The 19,703-nt window shown below is 28.3% G+C and overlaps 1 protein-coding gene across 3 annotated transcripts in view; it reads left to right on the forward strand.

The window, feature by feature from the left end:
- Window positions 1-5,160: 5,160 nt before the first annotated feature.
- Window positions 5,161-19,703, forward strand: part of LOC141342668 (hepcidin-1-like) — a 21,069-nt gene continuing 6,526 nt past the window's right edge. The window contains exons 1-3 of one of the 3 annotated variants that reach the window (XM_073847167.1): window positions 5,161-5,943; window positions 6,216-6,293; window positions 7,177-7,640. In XM_073847167.1, coding sequence (XP_073703268.1) covers window positions 5,857-5,943; window positions 6,216-6,293; window positions 7,177-7,275 — 264 coding nt within the window. In that variant the 5' untranslated portion in view covers window positions 5,161-5,856 and the 3' untranslated portion in view covers window positions 7,276-7,640. Of the gene's footprint in view, window positions 5,944-6,212; window positions 6,294-7,176; window positions 7,641-19,703 lie in introns of those variants that run through there. The other 2 variants (XR_012356694.1, XM_073847166.1) reach the window with 2 other exon arrangements.

Here is a 19,703-nt window from a genome sequence, read left to right on the forward strand (position 1 = left end):
TGTTGAAGGTCAAGTAGCTTCATTCACCTCGCCACAACAGAGACCTCATGTACCATTAAAATCGAAAAAAAAAAAAGAAGAAGCTTGTTGTCTACTATAAACAGAAATGACGAGGAACTGTTCTGCATGACTTCATGTGCCGGCCGTCTCTATTTTTGGTAATATATTGAGAAATAAATTGAAAAAGCAAGCAAACGAGTAAAAAGCCAACGGCAACAACTGTTTTTTAGTGAAACTGACTGTAAAATGAGGAAGACAGTAAAAGCACACAACAAGCATCTAAGTGAATCAGAGTCCTGTCTACGCAGCATTTTCTGTTGAAGATTTCTGACTTTTACATTACATGATATTATTATTCTGTCCTAAAATGTATGATTATGGTTATGTTATTTATTTATTTTTAAATTTATTTTTATTTTATGTCTTTTATTTTATTCCAGTTTTCTTTTGCTTTATTGCAATTGTCATAATTTTTAATTTAATTTAATTTTATTGTTATTTATTGTGCACTAATTTAATTGTTCCACCGTCATACTAAATTATTTTCACATTTGTTTTATTTTATTCCACAATTGTAATATAAGCTATTTTTCATTTTATTGTGCTGTCCTAACAGTTTAATTTAATTGAATTTAATTTTTATTTAATTTAAATTTTTTATTTTATTCCACAATCGTAATAAAAGCTATTTTTCCATTTCATTTATTGTGCTGTCCAAAATGTTTATTTCATTTTCCCTTTTTTATTTTATTTTTTGCGCAACCTTTAAATTTTATATTTATTGTGCAGTTGCTTTATTTTATTTTATTTTATTTTATTTTATTTTATTTTATTTTATTTTATTTTATTTTATTTTATTTATTTTATTTTGCAACATTTACATTTGATATTTATTGTGGTGGTAATTTTAATTAATTTAATTAATTTATTTTTATTTTATATTTTATTCCACAATTGTAATAGAAGCTATTTTTCTTTTTATTTATTGTGCTGTCCTAACTGTTTATTTCATTTTTTTAATTAAAGGATTTTTTTTTGTTGCAACTTTTACATTTAATATTTATTGTGTGGTTGTCCATTTAATTTAATTCTACAATCATAATAGAAGTTATTTTTTCTTATATTTACTGTGCTGTCCTAAATGTTTATTTAATTTTAATTTTAATTTTTTTTTGAGCACATTTCAGTTGTAACGTTGCCTATAAAGTCAGCTGCTTATATTTCTGCATAAAGCTGATATGTTTTAATGGTTTTAGATGGGGTTTGGCCACAGTACAGCTGCTACAAACCAACAAAAACACAACTAGGAGACCATCCAGACCAGCTAAAACCACGTAAGACCATCAAACCACCTTTCTAGCAGCTTTTATTTGAGCAGTAGTTCACTAGGTTGAAACAGAGCTATTGACGGGTTGTTTTCTGTGCTGTATTGTGTCTCTTTGAGTGTGTTTTGACCTGCTTTCATTAGAACAGGCTTTTTGGTGTTTTTTGTGAAGGCTAGATATCGATTGTCATGTTTTGGTGGTGATTTGTGTGTTTGGGAAAGTGCGAGTATGAATTCTTGACAGAGGGCAGGATCCGTGCAGGTAGGAGAAGAGGAGAGGGGTCATTGGCCCGGGACAGAGCGAGAGAGAGACGGGCTGTGGCGCCTGTCAGGTTGACAGCAGCGTCTGCGTCTGTTTGACCAGAAGATCCCGGCTGATAGCGCTGGCGTCTCTCTCTCTCTCTCTCTCTCTCTCTCTCTCTCTCTCTCTCTCTCTCTCTCTCTCTCTCTCTCTCTCTCTCTCTCTCTCTCTCTCTCTCTCTCTCTCTCTCCAACAAATGCACTAATGTGTCCCTGCAGCTCTTGAGAAACTCTGCTTACCTGGGAAATACAGCAAACACCATCAGACCTGTTTTTCAGTCATGATGCCAACTAATAATGAATCATGGCTTTGAGAAACATACTTTGATTCACATAAATTGATCAAACTTATGAACATACCATTTTGATATCTGAAATATAAAAAGACAAGTATTTTATCTTAAGAAGTGTATTGCACTCCAAAAAACTGAAACAAAAATAAGTAAATAATAACTAAAGCAGAAAAAATAGTAAAGATGAAAAAAAAAACAAAGTTCAATAAGATATATATCTATGTATGTATAAACATGTATACTCAAACACAACTAGTATAACTAATATATATATATATATATATATATATATATATATATATATATATATATATATATATATATATATATATATATATATATATATATATTAATTAGTTATTTTAGTTAATTAGGTTATTTTGTTTTTGTTTTATTTTTATATTTTATTTTTGTTAGATTTGATTTATTTTGCTAATTTTAAATTTGATGTTTTTGTGCTATCATAAATTAACTGTAATTAAATTTATTTTATTTTATTATTTTATTTTATTCCAATATCATACTAGAAATAAATGTTCCTTATATTTATTGCACTGTTTTAAATGTTTATTTCATTTTTTATCTTATTTTATTCCAATATAGATAATATAGATATTTTATTATTTTAAGTTGTATAAACTAAAATCAACTAACATTTCTAATACAGTTTAAATTTAGAATATTTTTTGATAATATCAATATTTTTGGCCATGAAAAATATAATGTATAAAAATGTGTAGAAAAAAAACAAAAAAACAATTAGAATAAAAATGACTAAAACACACAATTACTAAAACTTAAAAAAGTAGATTATATATTTAAAAAAGTAGATAAAAAGTAGATTTTATTATATATTACAATAAACATCAGTTTATTAGTTCAGTCTAATATATAATAAAATATGTGTGTTTAATATTTTGAATTTGTTTTTATTTTTATATTTTCAAAATGTCTAAAAAACACAAAATTAAAATAGGAAAAAAAAAAATATATATGTATATATATATATATGTATATATATATATATATATATATATATATATATATATATGTGTGTATATATATATATATATATATATATATATATATATATATAAATAAAAAATATTAGGCCTATCTGGAAATTCAATTCAATTAATACACTTTTAAAAATAATTTTCAAATTATTTTTATTGACAATTAAAAAATTTATTGAAAATTTCATTATAATATATATATATATATATATATATATATATATATATATATATATATATATATATTAAAAAATATTAGGCCTTCAGTTCAATTACAAATAATTTTTTTAATAATAGTTATATTATTTTTGTGTGTGTGAGAAAAATAGTATGGGCTTATAATAGGCTTTTATTTGTCATTGTACTAAAACAAAAACAAATAAAATATATAAAATATTAGGCCTTTCTGCAAATTAAATAAAATAAAAAAAATATTTCATAATAAATATCAGCTTTAAAAAATATTTTGTGCCATATAAAGATAAAATATCACTGGAAACAGCACAAATGCAAAGAATATGAGTGATATTTTCTATCAGGAACGTTCTGAGGAAAGAGAATATATTACTGTAAAAATATATTACATTACATTACATCATGTCTCATTTTTTTTATCCTTTTAGGTTTTCCACAGACATCCTGGCATCTCCTTTGTGGCGTCTTTGTTATGCACACTTTGTCAAATATCATCAGGAAGTGATCATACTGTGCACAGTTTGCATTGCGCATGAATACTGCAGAGCTAGAGTTCTGATTAAAAAATAAATAAATAAAAAACAGGGAATTCTCATTGCAATGCATTTCACGATCAAAGAGCATTTACAGTGATTTACACCAGTAGGAAGAAACGAAAAAAGCAAGGGAAAAATGTATCACCCGTTAAGTGCGTTACTAAATAATTCAGGCAGATATTTTAAATTATTCCCCAAAATGTGGCCTAGACTTGTCCTTTATTTAATGGAAATGTTGTCATTAGGAAAACAATAAATGGAGAGGCGCAGATGGTCCGACTCTGTTTTATAGCAATTTCATCTGCTCTTTAAATTCTTCTGAACAATAATTGAAATGGTTATTGATGTCCATCGTGAGGCCGTTCTGGTTTATATTTATTGACATTATTGACAGGCGCTCTGGCAGAAGGTTATCTGACGCTTACACACCTCATGAAACGTGTCAGAACGAGGCAATCTGTTATTAGTTTATCAGTATATCAACATACGTGATGCTGGACTATTAGAGAGTTTATTCACATGCAGTTATTATATAGTGTCTCACATTGAGTTAGAATTAATTACAGACATTCCTGACGTTCCTGATGTAATCCAAATGTATTTGTAGAACATTAACTAACTAAACTAAACTTTAACTTATTAACAAGTTCATACTGATTCCTTAAATAAATGAATAAATAAATTACAAACACTTCACAATTGATTATATATTTGAATATTAAACATTTCAAGTACAATTCAAATTCATTTCACAAAAAATGTGTATAGAAATGTGATTAAAATTATATAGACATTAAAAAATTATTAAACACAACTAAATTATTATTAACTAAATATTTAACACTCTTTCAAAATACAAAAAACATATAGTAAAAACCAAATGAGACTTTATAAAAAAATATTTTTTAAATTACAATTAAAATGTATTTATTTTTCTATTTATTCACATTTTATTTTTCAATTTTTTATTTTAATTTTTTATATTTAAGATTAGATATAATGATTAAAAATTGTATAGACATTACATACATTTTTGTTTTTTTATTTTAATAATTTAGTTGTATAATTTAAAATAAACTAACTTTCCAATACAATTCAAATTATTTTTATGAGTATTTTTGATATATCAATTTTTGTGGCATAAAAATATAATGAATAAAAATGTATAGAAATGATAAAAGATGACTTAAACTGAATAAAGTAGATTGTATATAAAAAGGTTGATTTATTATATATTTGAATAAACATTATTTTATTCAATTAAAGACATAATCAACTAATACATTTAAAATGTATTTATTTTTCAATGAATTCACATTTTATTTTTATATTTTTAATTTTAATTTTTATATTTAAGATGATTCATTTACACTTCACACCAATAAGTGTAAATTAATATATAATGATTAAAAGTTGTATAGACAAAAAACCCCAAAAATGAATAAAAATGACAAAACAATAACAAATAAATAATAACAAATTGTGTAGACATGAAAAAATACAACTAAAATGCTGGAAAAAAATAATATTAAAATACATTTTAAAAAACCTCTCTCTGTATATATATGATTTTTTATTTTATTTTGGGTGTCATAATGAAAAAGCATAAAATGTCTCTTGGAAAAGCAAAAATGTCAATATATATCAAGAAATCAGAACAAAACACTGACAGCATTGATGTTTATTTTGTTTTTAAAGGTCTGGTTTATTTATACTTTAATAGACAACCAAGGCATTATATTGATTTAGGAGTATGAAGGAAAATATGCCATTTAAAACACAACTTTTGACAATATATCATTTAAAACTGACATTTCCAGACATCAGTATTGAGACTTTTTCTTTTGCTGTGAAGTTCAGGTAAACTAACATTGAAATGTATTTATAAGTGCAATGCTTATTGCTATTCAAAACTTTTTTTGGATTCATTCATCATCTGCATACTGGATATTTGCTGTAATTTCCAAATATGAGGCGCTGTGGAGAGTTTCCAGTGTTGTGTAAGAGCTGTCGGGAAGAGTGACGCAGGTCAAAAGGGGGCAAAAGCAACCCTCTCTCAGCTCAATATAAATATCAGAGCAGCGCCTGTCATGAGCAGACCAAAGACTAAAAGAAGAACAGAAATCATCCTCTAGTCCAGAGTACATCAGCTCTTCAAGAGAACAACTACATTCATCCTTCCAGAAGTGAAAATGAAGTTCACACGTGTGGCTCTCGCTGTTGCAGTCGTCATGGCATGCGTCTGCTTCCTCCAGACAACAGCTGTTTCCTTCATACCGGTGAGTGTCTGCGCTGAAACAACCTGGATGGGTCTTTCAGTATACTTGCATGCAGAACCATCAGTAATGTTATTTGCATTCAATGCATTATATATGCATGCTTCTTACTAAGTCTTACTGTGACAGTCATAATGGTAAATAACTGCTCAACCTGCTGCAACTTTTGACTCGTGATCTGTTTAGCATTATATAAGGTCACTAATGACTTGCTACCTTTAATGAATGAACATACTATGCATTTTAAAGTATTGCTTTCTGAATTAAATCAGCAGACTGAAGATGAGCATCATGTGGAGAGTGAAACACTACAGCCTCTGACAGAAACTTCACAGGAACAAATGAATCCACTGGTATGTATCCATTTTTATTTTATTTTATATTATTTATTTATTTATTTTTTGATTTAATTAAACTCTTCAGTTTTTTATTATTATACAGTGCCTTGCAAAAGTATTCATATCCCTTCATTCTTTTCACATTTTGTTTTGTTGCAGCATTATGTTAAACTGCTTTAAATTAGTTTTTCCCCACATCAGTTTAATTACACAAGTGCACACACACATATTTAATAGATTTAATTAATAGAAATGTTTCATTTTGAATTACTTTATCTTTAAATTTATATTATATTATATATTTAGTTAAACAATTTTTGTTTCATATAATTTATATTTCATTAAATTATCATTTTAATTATTAAATATTATTTGAGTTGATTATTAATTATTTTTAATACTATGTTTTACTTTTAAAATAGAATTTAATTATTTTTTTCTTAATTAAATGTTATATATTTTTAGTATTGTATATATAATTTTTTAATTTTAATTTTAATTTTTTAATTTAACTACACACTTTTGCACGCACACACACATAATTAATATATTTAATTAATCTTCAAATTTATATTATATATTTAATTAAACAGTTTTTATTTTTATATTATTAATTTTTTTATATGTTTTTATATGACTTTTATATGTTATTTTATCATTAATCATTTTTTTAAGCATTATCATTTTTTATTTTTACATTTTTTTTAATCAAACACTATATTTTGCATGTGGGTCATTCCAAAAAATGAATATAATTTATAATTAAATAGTATGTATAATAAAATAAATATGCATTAATAATATTAATACTTAATGGATTTAATTAATACTTAATTTTAATTCAATGTTTACAGGAGGCCCTAAATAACACAAAATGTCTTTTTTTCCCTCTCCATAGGCATTGTTCAGGACAAAACGTCAAAGCCATCTGTCCCTGTGCAGATACTGCTGCAACTGCTGTCGTAACAAAGGCTGCGGATACTGCTGCAAATTCTGATCCTCTGGGCATTTTACCCAGTCCTATGTGCTCTGGAAAAAGTCTTTCTTCCAAACATGAACTTATTTGGACTTTTGTCTTCAAAACCCCCACTGAAACTATTTTCCCTGTCGCACAATGTTGTTTGAAACGGGTATAAATGCAGGCTGTGTCTCCTGCAAACTGCTTGGTAAAAGTTGCAGCTATTGAAATTTAACTGCCAATATAAGAAGTCACCTACTTTTGTTAATGCTTTTATGAATTTGTATATTTCATACATATATATGTATATATTTATGCCTGTGTACATAGACGAGGTCAAGCAGTGATTGTTTAGTAAATGAAAAGCTTTTAGGTGTTTGTAATAAAATGATTTTAGATTTAAACAGAGTTGTTATTTTGAGGTCAGTCAGTGGTGAATCTCTAGGGGGCGCTACACACCTAAACACCAAACACACTGAAAGGAGGCAGAAATGCTGGATTTATTATATGATTTATTATATGATTACATTAATGTTGTCGTCAGATTATTATACAGTAATTATATACATAATAGTAATATTAATTTTTAATTATTAGGTTTTGATTTTTTAATTTGTTAGGTTTATAATACTTAATTAAAGTGTAATATTAATACAAGTAATAAAAATAACATTTTATAAGTGTGTGTGGGGGGGTAGGTATAAGAAATAATATTAATATTATTATTTCCTTTTAATCATTTTTTTTAATTTACATTTGAATTAAACACTTTATTTTACGTATTCATACACATATAAAGTATAAGAAATAATATGAATCAATATTAATATTGATTAATAATATTAATTTCAAGATAAAAAATGAAAAAATGATCTAAATTTAATATTAATTCAATTAAATAATTATATGTGTGTGCCATTAAATTACATTTTCAAAATAAAAAATGTAATTAAAAATAACTCATAATAAAATAATAATAAAAAATATATATAATATATGAAATAATCTATAAAAATTAATGATAATAATAAAAAAATTACAAATATTTAATAATGAAATAGTATAAAATAATAAAAACATATATGAATTATTTACAATTGTGTATATATATATATATATAAAGTAATAATAATTTAAATAAAAATAATATAAAATAAAAAGTATTTATTTTAATATAATTCTAAAGATAAAAATGAATAAACATTGAATATGAATTAAATTTATTAATTATAAAATATATATAATTAAAAAAAATCAATAATAAAATAATTAAATATATATATATATATATATATATAAATTATTCATAATTGTGTATATAAAAATATTATTAATAATATTTTAAATAAAATATAAATAATATAAAACAAAAGGTGTTTAATGAAATATACATTTTAAGATAAACATCATAATATGATAATAATAATAATTTAAATAAAAATAAAAATAGTATAAAATAAAAAGTATTTAATTAAATATAAATGTAAAGATAAAAATTAATCCAAAATTAATATAAATTAAATCTATGAATTATATGTGAAAGTAAATTACATTTACAGATAAAAGTATATTTAAAAATAATTAATAATAAAACCATATAAAATAGTTAAATATAAAAAACACACACACACACACACACACACACACACACACACACACACACACACACACACACACACACACACACACACACACACACACACACACACACACACATATGTGTGTGTGTGTGTGTGTGTGTGTGTGTGTGTGTGTTTTATATTTAATTATTTTATATGGTTTTATTATTAATTATTTTATTATTTATATATAATTTATTATTTATATATAATTAAAATAGTAGAGTGTTAAATTAAATTAAATATCAAAATAAATAATAAATTACAAAAATAGAAATGTGTGTGTGTTGTTTTTATCCAATATGTTTGACATTTAATGACATTTGTTGTTTCTCTCTCTTAATTTAAGCTTATTGCAATTTTTAGATATACATGCAATGCTGTCCAATTTTTTTGCCAGCCTTTGCATCACAAAGACCTTGAAATACTTCCTATATAGGTGCCTCACTAACCACTGTGGCTGCAGACAAACAAAGCCGCTGTTGTCTTTCTAAAGTGGCCTCTCAAATCTCAACAGCTTTTTCATCATACATTGTATATAATTCATACTGAACCAGTGTCAGCGGCGTTATTCAATATGCTTGAGATTCCTAAGCAGAATAAATGAAGACTTTAATCAAGGCAAACCACCAACGCAAACATGCCGCCTGGCTCTTCGTAATGTCGATTGCAGGCAGCACCTGGAGTCGTTAGTTTTAATTAGTACAAAGGAATGTTGGCAGTCTCTCTCTTTCCTTCTCTCTGTCCGACTGATGAGGACCTTGTGGCGACTACGCTTTGAAAAGATTTATTAGAAATGGGAAATATATAGATATACACACATATATAATACACATAAATTTATACAACATTTCTTTCTGGTCCTCGAATCTGATTGGCTGAGAGGACTCTAAATTGATGAAAGTTATGAAATTTGGCACATTGATAGAGGACAGTCTCAACATTAACTATAACAAATTTGGAGTCTCTATCTCAAACTCTCTAGCGCCACCACTTGTCCAAAGTTTTACTCATGTTTATGCTAATAACTTTTGAACCCTAAGGCCTAGAACGAAAATTATTTTTTCCTTTGAATCCTTGGTGAATGAACACCAGTTGAATGAACACCAAAGTAAAGTTTATTTTTTTTCACTAGGAGATATGAAAAAAAGATTTCATACACAAAACTATTTTTGTTAATAACTTCTTGAATAACGCACAATTGAATTTGATGAAGAGCAAGCGGAAATGGATGTTAAACTATATCTCGCCATCGGTGTGGTGTATTAAACCAAACTTGGTGAGTGTTATAACAAGCATGATCTGAGGCTACATGCATAGTTTTGGAGCAGCGCCAACTAGTGGTCAGGAGATATGTAAAATGCATTGTTGAACCATAACCAATTTTCCTATGTCATCTATTTTGGGTGTCGGCCTTTTTGAATTTTTTTGAAAAATGTTATATTACTTTATGAATGCATTGTCATACCATTATGAAAGCTGCTATGCTAAAATGCCAATAACTTTTGAATGTACTAGCATATCATAATTAAACTGGTTTCAATATATTCATGCCGAGAAGATACCAATTTTGCCATAGGTAACTTAACTTACTGTCCACCATTTTGATTTATGTTGAAAACCTACTTTTTCAAACTCCTCAGACTGTTGGACCGATTTTCACAGAATAAGGCGAAATTAATTGTAAGGTTTAGTTTTTACGCTACTTTTCATAGTTCGAAAAACCTACTTTTTTGAATTCATCCAAGCTGGTTTGTCTGGTTTTCACCAGAATTGGCTCAGATCATCTTCAGACCATGCTGGCAAAAAAGTTATGGAATTCAAGTTGATTAGTCAAACCGTTCTTGAATAACGCCCTATGGAATTCAAAGAGCAAGCAAAAATGGATGTGAAACTATATGTCGGTATCGGTTTGGCGTATTGTGACCAAACTTGGTGTGTGTTATAACAAGCATGACCTGAGGCAACCTGCACAGTTTCGTAGCAGTGCCACCAAGTGAGGAGATATGAAAAATGGCTGTTTTGCCAAACAAAAACAAAAAACTGGTGAGTCCAACCATACCCAATTTTCCTGTCAGCCATTTTGGGTATTGGCCATTTTGAATTTTATCATAAAATGCTATATTTTACAAACACATTGCCGTATTGTTACAAAACTCGCTATGTGTCTTTGGCATCATGCCCTGATGGTACTCATAATAAAATTTCCAAAAATGCTAATAACTTTTGATTGCATTATCCTATTGCAGTTAAACTGCCATAAATTAAATTGCCATAGTTGGTCAAACTTCCTGTCTGCCATTTTGATTTATGTTGAGAATCTACTTTTTGGATCTCCTCAACAACTGTTGGTGTGATTTTCACCAGAATCGAGTCAGATCATCTTCAGACTATGCCGACAAAAAGTTAAGGGTTTTGTGTTGATAGACAAAACTGCTTTTGTATAGAATCGCAAAACAATTTGAGGCATGATGCTGTATCTCTGCAAAGCTTTGACATATTGACACCAAACTTTGTGTGCACCATTGTCTCCTTACACTGCCCACGCCACATCAACTTGGTAGCAGCACCACCTATTGGTCAAAAGTGATAAGCCATTAAATTATATTGCTAATAGTTTTATATGATTTTTTAGCCATTTGGACTAAAATCTTCTTAAAATGGCCTTGGTCTGATGCTTGCTTCTGTAGTGCTTGGCCACTGTAATTGCTTGCAGCTATATTTTTATGAATAGCACTGTTTTTGTGTCACGGATTGTAGTTTGAAGAGATTTTTTAGGCAAGAAATTCTATTTTGGACTTTATTAGGCTTTTAGAATGTTTTATTTATGTGCAAAAGAGCATAATATTAACTGTGTTCCACAGAAAAATTAAGTTTCAAGTTTCAAGTTTACTTTATTTATATAGCATATTTCCAACAGCCACAAGATTGATCAAAGTGCTTTACACTTAGAAACATCCACAAGAAAAAAATAAAAAGGAAACAAGACACATAATTAAGAAAAGGAGTAAACAAAATAAGACCTAATAGGCCATTGAAAACAAATGAGTTTTTAAAAGTGATTTAAAAATAGTCAGATTAGGAGCCGTTCTGATCTCAACTGGCAAGTCATTCCAAAGACGAGGCCCAATTACTGAAAAGGCCCGGTCACCTCTGCGCTTTCGTCTAGAGTGTGGAATTAAAAGGAGATTCTGGCCGCAGGATCTCAGACTTCTCAAAGGGGTATACTGGTGGAGCAGTTCGGATAGGTAAGTGGGTGCTTGGTGATGCAACGATTTAAAAACAAATAATAAAATTTTGAAGTGTATTCTGAATTGGACAGGCAGCCAGTGAAGGTCCTTCAAAAGCGGAGTGACATGATCCCATTTTTTCTTTTTTAAAAGAAACTTAGCAGCTGCGTTCTGGACCGATTGAAGACGGGCAATTTGCGATTTAGAGATGCCACAATACAAAGAGTTCCAATAGTCCAGACGCGACGTAATAAAAGCGTGAATGGCCATCTCCAGTGTCTTATCGGTGAGAAAATGTTTAATTTTTGAAAGTGTGCGAAGCTGATAAAAACTGGATCCAATCATGGTGGAGATTTGTTTGTCAAATTTTAGTGAGTCATCCAGCAAGACACCCAAATTCCGTACCTGTGAGGACCTAAAAGCAGATAAAGGTCCTAGGTCAAAATCAGAGGCCTTCATATTATCTGATGGGCCGAAAACTATCACCTCAGTTTTTTCTTCATTTAGTGACAAGAAATTGTTAAAAATTAACAGCATATAGTTTCGAAACGACATGATGGTGAATAAATGACAGAATTTTCATTTTTCGTTGAACTATCCCTTTAAGAGCCGTGACACTCCAGTAGTTTCATTGGTATGTAAAGTCTTATCTTGGCTGCAACAACTGGAACTTCACAGCAGCTCATGGATTCTGGCTCGTTCCAGAACAAACGCGTGATATCGGCTGTGTGATTTGGGTTCTGTCTGCTCTCTTTGCACAGGATACTGTATCAAGTCCCTGCGTTTCACCATCTGCTCCTAATGCATCTGCATATGCTCAGAGGTTTTAACACTGGCAAAACACACAACCACATAACAGCGTGGAGATTAATATATAAAGGCTGGTCTCTCATGCATAATTTAGCATACTTGTGTGTCTCATAGCCATAAATCGAGGGCAGTGCTAAAAAACGTTTTTTATTTAACTGTGATCTTACACCAAGGCCTTCCTCAAGTGAACCACATGCGATATTTCCTGCTGTTTTAATGCTGCTTGAATGAGTACAACTTAAACTAGTTTATAATGCAAACACTGCAGAACCAAGGAGACATAGTTACAGAAAATGTCTGGGTTTTGGCTGTTTTTATACTTTTTTATCACTTTATTAAACCTTCAAATAACAAACAGGCATTTTCATCTTTCCATTGTTAAACACATTTAACACTACATCCAAGCAGCATATAATAAACAAAATAATAATAACAACAACAACAACAACAAAAATACTATAACACAAATATATGGCAATCCATGGGCCCCCCCTCGCCAGGGGCCCCTGTTACTCTGTTCCACTATTACCCCCTGTCCGACGCCCCTGATTGACATCTTGCACAAGGAGGGCAAGACACAAAAAGTCATTGCAAAAGAGGCTGTCTGTTCACAGAGCTCTGTGTCCAAGCACATTAATAGAGTTTAGTCACAATTATTATATTTTGTTTCTTATTGAGAATATTTATACTCCTGATGTTCCTGATCCGCTATTTTGTATCACACATGGCCAAGGAATTTCCTCCTTTGTTGTCCTGTAGCCACAAAAAGTTCAAGTTTTAGGTTTTCGAACATAATAATGGACTATAATCTATCTAAGTCCTATCAGGCAAATTTACTTTGCATTGACTTAACATTTATTTTTCATATGTATTCAGATTTTGTTTATTTATTTTTTTTATATTTGAGATTGTCCATTTACACTGAAATGTAAATGAATATATAATGATTGAAAATTGTATAGACATAAAAAAAACTAATAAAAATGACTGAAACACAACTATTACTAAAAAATTGCTGACAAAATATAAAAAAAAAATAAAGACAAAAAAACATGTATTTTTTAAAAAGTTTTTTTTCCTACATAATAATGAACTTGTATATTAATTTATACTGTATTTATCTATATATGTCCTGGATTTACTTTATTAAAATAATTTAACATTTTTAATTTAATCCGAATTTATTTTGTAGAACATTAACTTACTAAAATAAACATTAACTTATTAAGTTAAGTTCATACTGATTCCTTAAATAAATAAATAAATTACAAACACTTCACATTTCATTATATATTTGAATATTAAACATTTCAAGTACAATTCAGGTAATTTTTTTTCTCAAAAATATCATCTTTACAGAGAAATGTGTGTGGAAATAGGATTAAAAATTGTAAAGACATAAAACAAAAACAAAAATTAATAAAAATGACTAAAACACAACTAAATTATTAACTAAATATTTAAGAAACTCTGTCAAAATAAAACAAATATACAATAAAAACTAATTACAATTTAAATTACAATTCAAATGTATTTATTTTATTTTTTATATGTATTCACATTTTATTTATTTACTTTTTTTATATTTATGATTGTTCATTTACACTTCACATCAACAAGTGTAAATGAATATATAATGATAAAAAATTGTATAGACATGACAAAACTAATAAAAATGACTGAAACACAACTATTACTAAAAAATTACTAACAAAATATTTTAAAAACTAAAGACAAAAAACGTGTTTTTTTTTCAACATAATAATGAACTTGTATAATAATTTATACTGTATTTATATATTTATGAACATAATAATTCCATTGTTAAACACATTTAACACTACATCCATGCAGCATATAATAAATAAAATAATAATAATAAAAAAATACTATAACACAAATTAATTACATTTGGGGAGGGGGGGGATCCATATACGTTGACAGAAGTTTATAGAGTTTTAAGGCACTTTTTATTTTAACTGTTTTATGGATTAAAATTAAATTCTAAAATCATTTTTGTGCTGTAAAACAAGAAGAAACTTGAACAAATCTGCATTTGTGTGTTTTGATACTTTCTAAAAGTAATGACTGAAAGTAGTTTCACCAATAGCGTGCTGGCATTGTACAGAATTGACCAATCGCGTGCGAGAAGGCGGGATCTACAATGAACGTCGCGTAAATAGTAGTGCGTCAATAAGAAAAATAAACCAAAACGGACATTTTAAGCAACATGGTCGTCCGACATTCCGATATTTGTGTATTCACTTAGCTATTTACTTTTTAAAATGAACTAAAGACTATTATTAACGGTTTTCTGGTCCCTTTACTCTTTAACTTCTAAAGTTACGTTCATTATTCAGCTGGAGCTTACACTGGAGATCAGTGCAGAAATGTAAATGTAAGTACTGCCATTTTCAGTTATTGTTTGGTCACACAATTATTATTTTAGATGTATGTCTCATTTCAAGTCCACCCTCTCAACCATACATAATCAGTCAATACAAATGACACATTTTCAAATCAAAGTTCATTGTTGAGTGTCGTTTATCAATGAACTTCACTGACACTGAATAATTCACTCAAAAAGATCAATTCTGCTGTGATTTACTCACTACAAACCTCTATGACTTTCTTTTATTTATTCATGGAACACGTGGAACACAAAAGGAGACAAAAACAAATATATATATACATGCATACAGGTGCCGGGGTCCGTTCTTCGTACCTCGCTTACTACATCCAAGATCAAATGACACATCCAAGATCAAATCATCGCGCTAACTATGAGCTCGCTATTCCGGTTCTCCGAACGCACCTGTTGTTGATAGTATAGCTGGATGAAGTTATTTGAGATCACTGGGTGGCTTAAAAGGGGCTACGTATCGATAGTAGAAACATTGATCGGCAACGCTTTGATTGGTCGGCGAACATGACGAAGGAGCGCGCTCAGTATTTTTCTGCAGCAGAGCAAGAACTCTTGATTGAGGGATTTCAGGAGTTTCAGAGTTTAATTAAAACGCAAGGGAATACTGCAAAGGCTGGAAAAGCAAGGAGAGAGGGCTGGCAAAAGTAGTGAACAAATTAAACGCGTTAATGCTGCCCATGTTACATGTTTTTTCCTTGATATGTTATTTTATTTATATTTTTATTTTTTTATACACTACCGTTCAAAAGTTTGGGGTCAGTAAGACTTGTAATAGTCTTTAAAGAAGTCTCTTATGCTCATCAAGACTGCATTTATTTGATTAAAAATACAGAAAAAACAGTAATATTGCAAATTGTTTTTACAAAATAAAATAATGTTTTTGTTTTTTTATATATTTTATATATCATACTTTGAAATTTATATAGAATTTATTCCTGTGATGAAAAGCTGAATTTTTATCAGCTGTTAGGCCTACTCCAGTCTTAAGTGTCACACGATCCTTCAGGAATCATTCTAATATGCTGATTTATTATTAGAATGATCAATGTTGGATAATATCAACCGTTGTGCTGCCAAATATTTTTTGGAACCTGTCATATATATACACTTTCTTGCAAGATACTTTTCTTTTCCCACGTGAGTCAGTCCGTGTCAGTCGTGCTCTTTAACCAATCAGATGTGACCTCGCCATTTCAACCAATCATAACCCGCCAGGAGCGCAGCCTAAATCCTGTTTACATGAAATAAACCTGCTCCAGAGCAGGTTTAAGCTTGCAGAGCTGTTGCTATGACAGCAAGTCCAGGATGAGCTTCGAAGAACCAAACAATCCAAGATCATGCCAAATCGTCAACAATCAAATCCAGCTAATTTAGTTAGCGAGGTACGAAGAACGGACCCCCGGTCATATAATTTGAATATCTTCAAAAAGTTTATTTATTTTTCACTAATTCCATTCAAGAAGTCAAACTTGTATAATGTACACATTCATTCCACACAGACTGATATATTTTAAGTGTTTATTTCTTTTAATTTTGATGATTATAACTGACAACGAATGAAAACCTCAATTCAGTATCTCAGAAAATTAGAATATTGTGAAAAGGTTCAGTATTGAAGACACCTGGTGCCACACTCTAATCAGCTCTCAATCAGCTAATTAACTCAAAACCTGCAAAGGCCTTTAAATGGTCTCTCAGTCCAGTTCTGTAGGCTACACAATCATGGGGAAGACTATTGACACCTTGCACAAGGAGGGCAAGACACAAAAGGTCATTGCAAAAGAGGCTGGCTGTTCACAGAGCTCTGTGTCCAAGCACATTAATAGAGTTTATTCACAATTATTATATTTTGTTTCTTATTCCTGATCTGCTACTTTGTATCACACTTGGCCAAGGAATTTCCTCCTTTGTTGTCCTGTAGCCACAAAAAAGTTCAAGTTTTAGGTTTTCGAACATAATAATGGACTATAATCTATCTATATATGTCCTATCAGGCAAATTTACTTTGTATTGACTTTTGTATTGAATATTTTTCATATTTATAGAAAATATATAATGATATAATGATTACAAACTGTATAGACCAAAAAAAAAAAAAAAAAAAAAACTAATAAAAATGACTGAAACACAACTATTACAAAATATTTAAAAAACTAAATAAGGCAAAAATACCATGTAATTTTTAAAAAGTCTTTTTTCCCGACATAATAATGAACTTGTACAATAATTTATACTGTGTTTATTTTTATTTATTTATGTCCTGGAGTCACTTTATTTTCACCTCTGTCCATTATTAAAATAATTTAACTTTTTAAATTTAATCCAAATATATTTGTGGAACATTAACTTACTGAAATAAACATTAACTTATTAACAAGTTCAAACTGATTCCTTAAATAAATAAATAAAACAATTATAAACACTTCACATTTCATTATATATTTGAATATTAAACATTTTAACAAGTTCATACTGATTCTTTAAATAAACTGAACACTTTATTAAACCTTCAAATAACAAAAAGGCATTTTCATCTTTCCATTGTTAAACACATTTAACACTACATCCATGCAGCATATAATAAACAAAATAATTTAATATATATACATAAACAGGTGCTGGTCATATAATTAGAATATCTTCAAAAAGTTGATTTATTTCATTAATTCCTTTCAAGAAGTCAAACTTGTCTAATGTACACATTTATTCCACACAGACTGATATATTTTAAGTGTTTATTTCTTTTCATTTTGATGATTATAACTGACAAATAATGAAAACCTCAATTCAGTATCTTAGAAAATTAAAATATTGTGAAAAGGTTCAGTATTGAAGACACCTGGTGCCACACTCTAATCAGCTCATTAACTCAAAACACCTGGGTGATCGAGGGGCCCCCCTTCGCCAAGGGCCCCGTTACTCTGTTCCACAATTACCCCCTGTCCGACGCCCCTGATTGACATCTTGCACAAGGAGGGCAAGACACAAAAGGTTATTGCAAAAGAGGCTGTCTGTTCACAGAGCTCTATGTCCAAGCACATTAATAGAGTTTAGTCACAATTATTATATTTTGTTTCTTATTCAGCTCATGTGTGTCACTGATGTTCCTGATGTTCCTGATCTGCTACTTTGTGTCACACTTGGCCAAGGAATTTCCTCCTTTGTTGTCCTGTAGCCACAAAAAGGTTTTCGAACATAGTAATATATATTATAATATAATCTATCTATATGTAATCTATCTATATGTCCTATCAGGCAAATTTACTTTGTATTGACTTAACATTTATTTTTATATGTATTCACGTTTTATTTATTTTTTTATATTTAAGATATATTTACACTTCACATCAACAAGAATATATAATGATTAAAAATTGTATAGACATAAAAAAAAACTAATAAAAATGACTGAAACACAATTTTACTAAAAAATTACTAACAAATATAAAAAAAAAACTAAAGGCAAAAAACATGTATTTTTTAAAAAAAGTTTTTTCTTTCAACATAATAATGAACTTGCATAATTTATACTGTATTTATTTATTTATTTATTTATGTCTTGGATTTACTTTGTATTGAGTTAAATTATAATTTATTTTTCACATCTGTCCATTATTAAAATAATGGAACCTTTATTTTAATTTATTCCAAATTTATTTGTAGAATATTAATTTACTAAAATAAACATATATATATAACAAACAAATATATATATATATATATATAATATTATTATTATTATTATTATTATTAACAAGTTCAAAGTTCCTTAAATAAATTACAAACACTTCACATTTCATTATATATTTGAATATTAAACATTTCATTAAACAAATTCAGTTAAATTTTTTCCAAAATTTCTTTAATTATCTGCTAATCTTTACAGAGAAACGTGTGGAAATAGGACTAAAAATTGTATAGACATAAAACAAAAATTTATGAAAATGACTAAAACACAACTAAATTATTAACTAAATATTTAAGAAACTTTCAAAATACAAAAAATAATAAAAACTAATTACAATTTAAATTACTATTCAAATGTATTTATTTTATTTTTATATGTATTCACTTTTTTCTATTTCAGATTATTAATTTACACTTCACATCAATAAGTGTAAATAAATATATAATGATTTAAAAATTGTATAGACATAAAAAAAAATGACTGAAATACAACAAAATATAAAAAAAACTCAATCAAAATATGAAAAACCAAATAAGACAAAAACATGTATTTTAAAGTGTTTTTTCACAAAATAATTGTATAGAAATATGATTAAAAATAGACAAAAAATAATAAAAATGACTAAAACACAACTTTATTATTATTAACTAAATATTTAACACTCTTTCAAACTACAAAAAATAACCAAATGAGAC

Source organism: Garra rufa, chromosome 9 (genome assembly GCF_049309525.1).
Source record: "Garra rufa chromosome 9, GarRuf1.0, whole genome shotgun sequence".
Classification (NCBI taxonomy): Eukaryota; Metazoa; Chordata; class Actinopteri; order Cypriniformes; family Cyprinidae; genus Garra; species Garra rufa.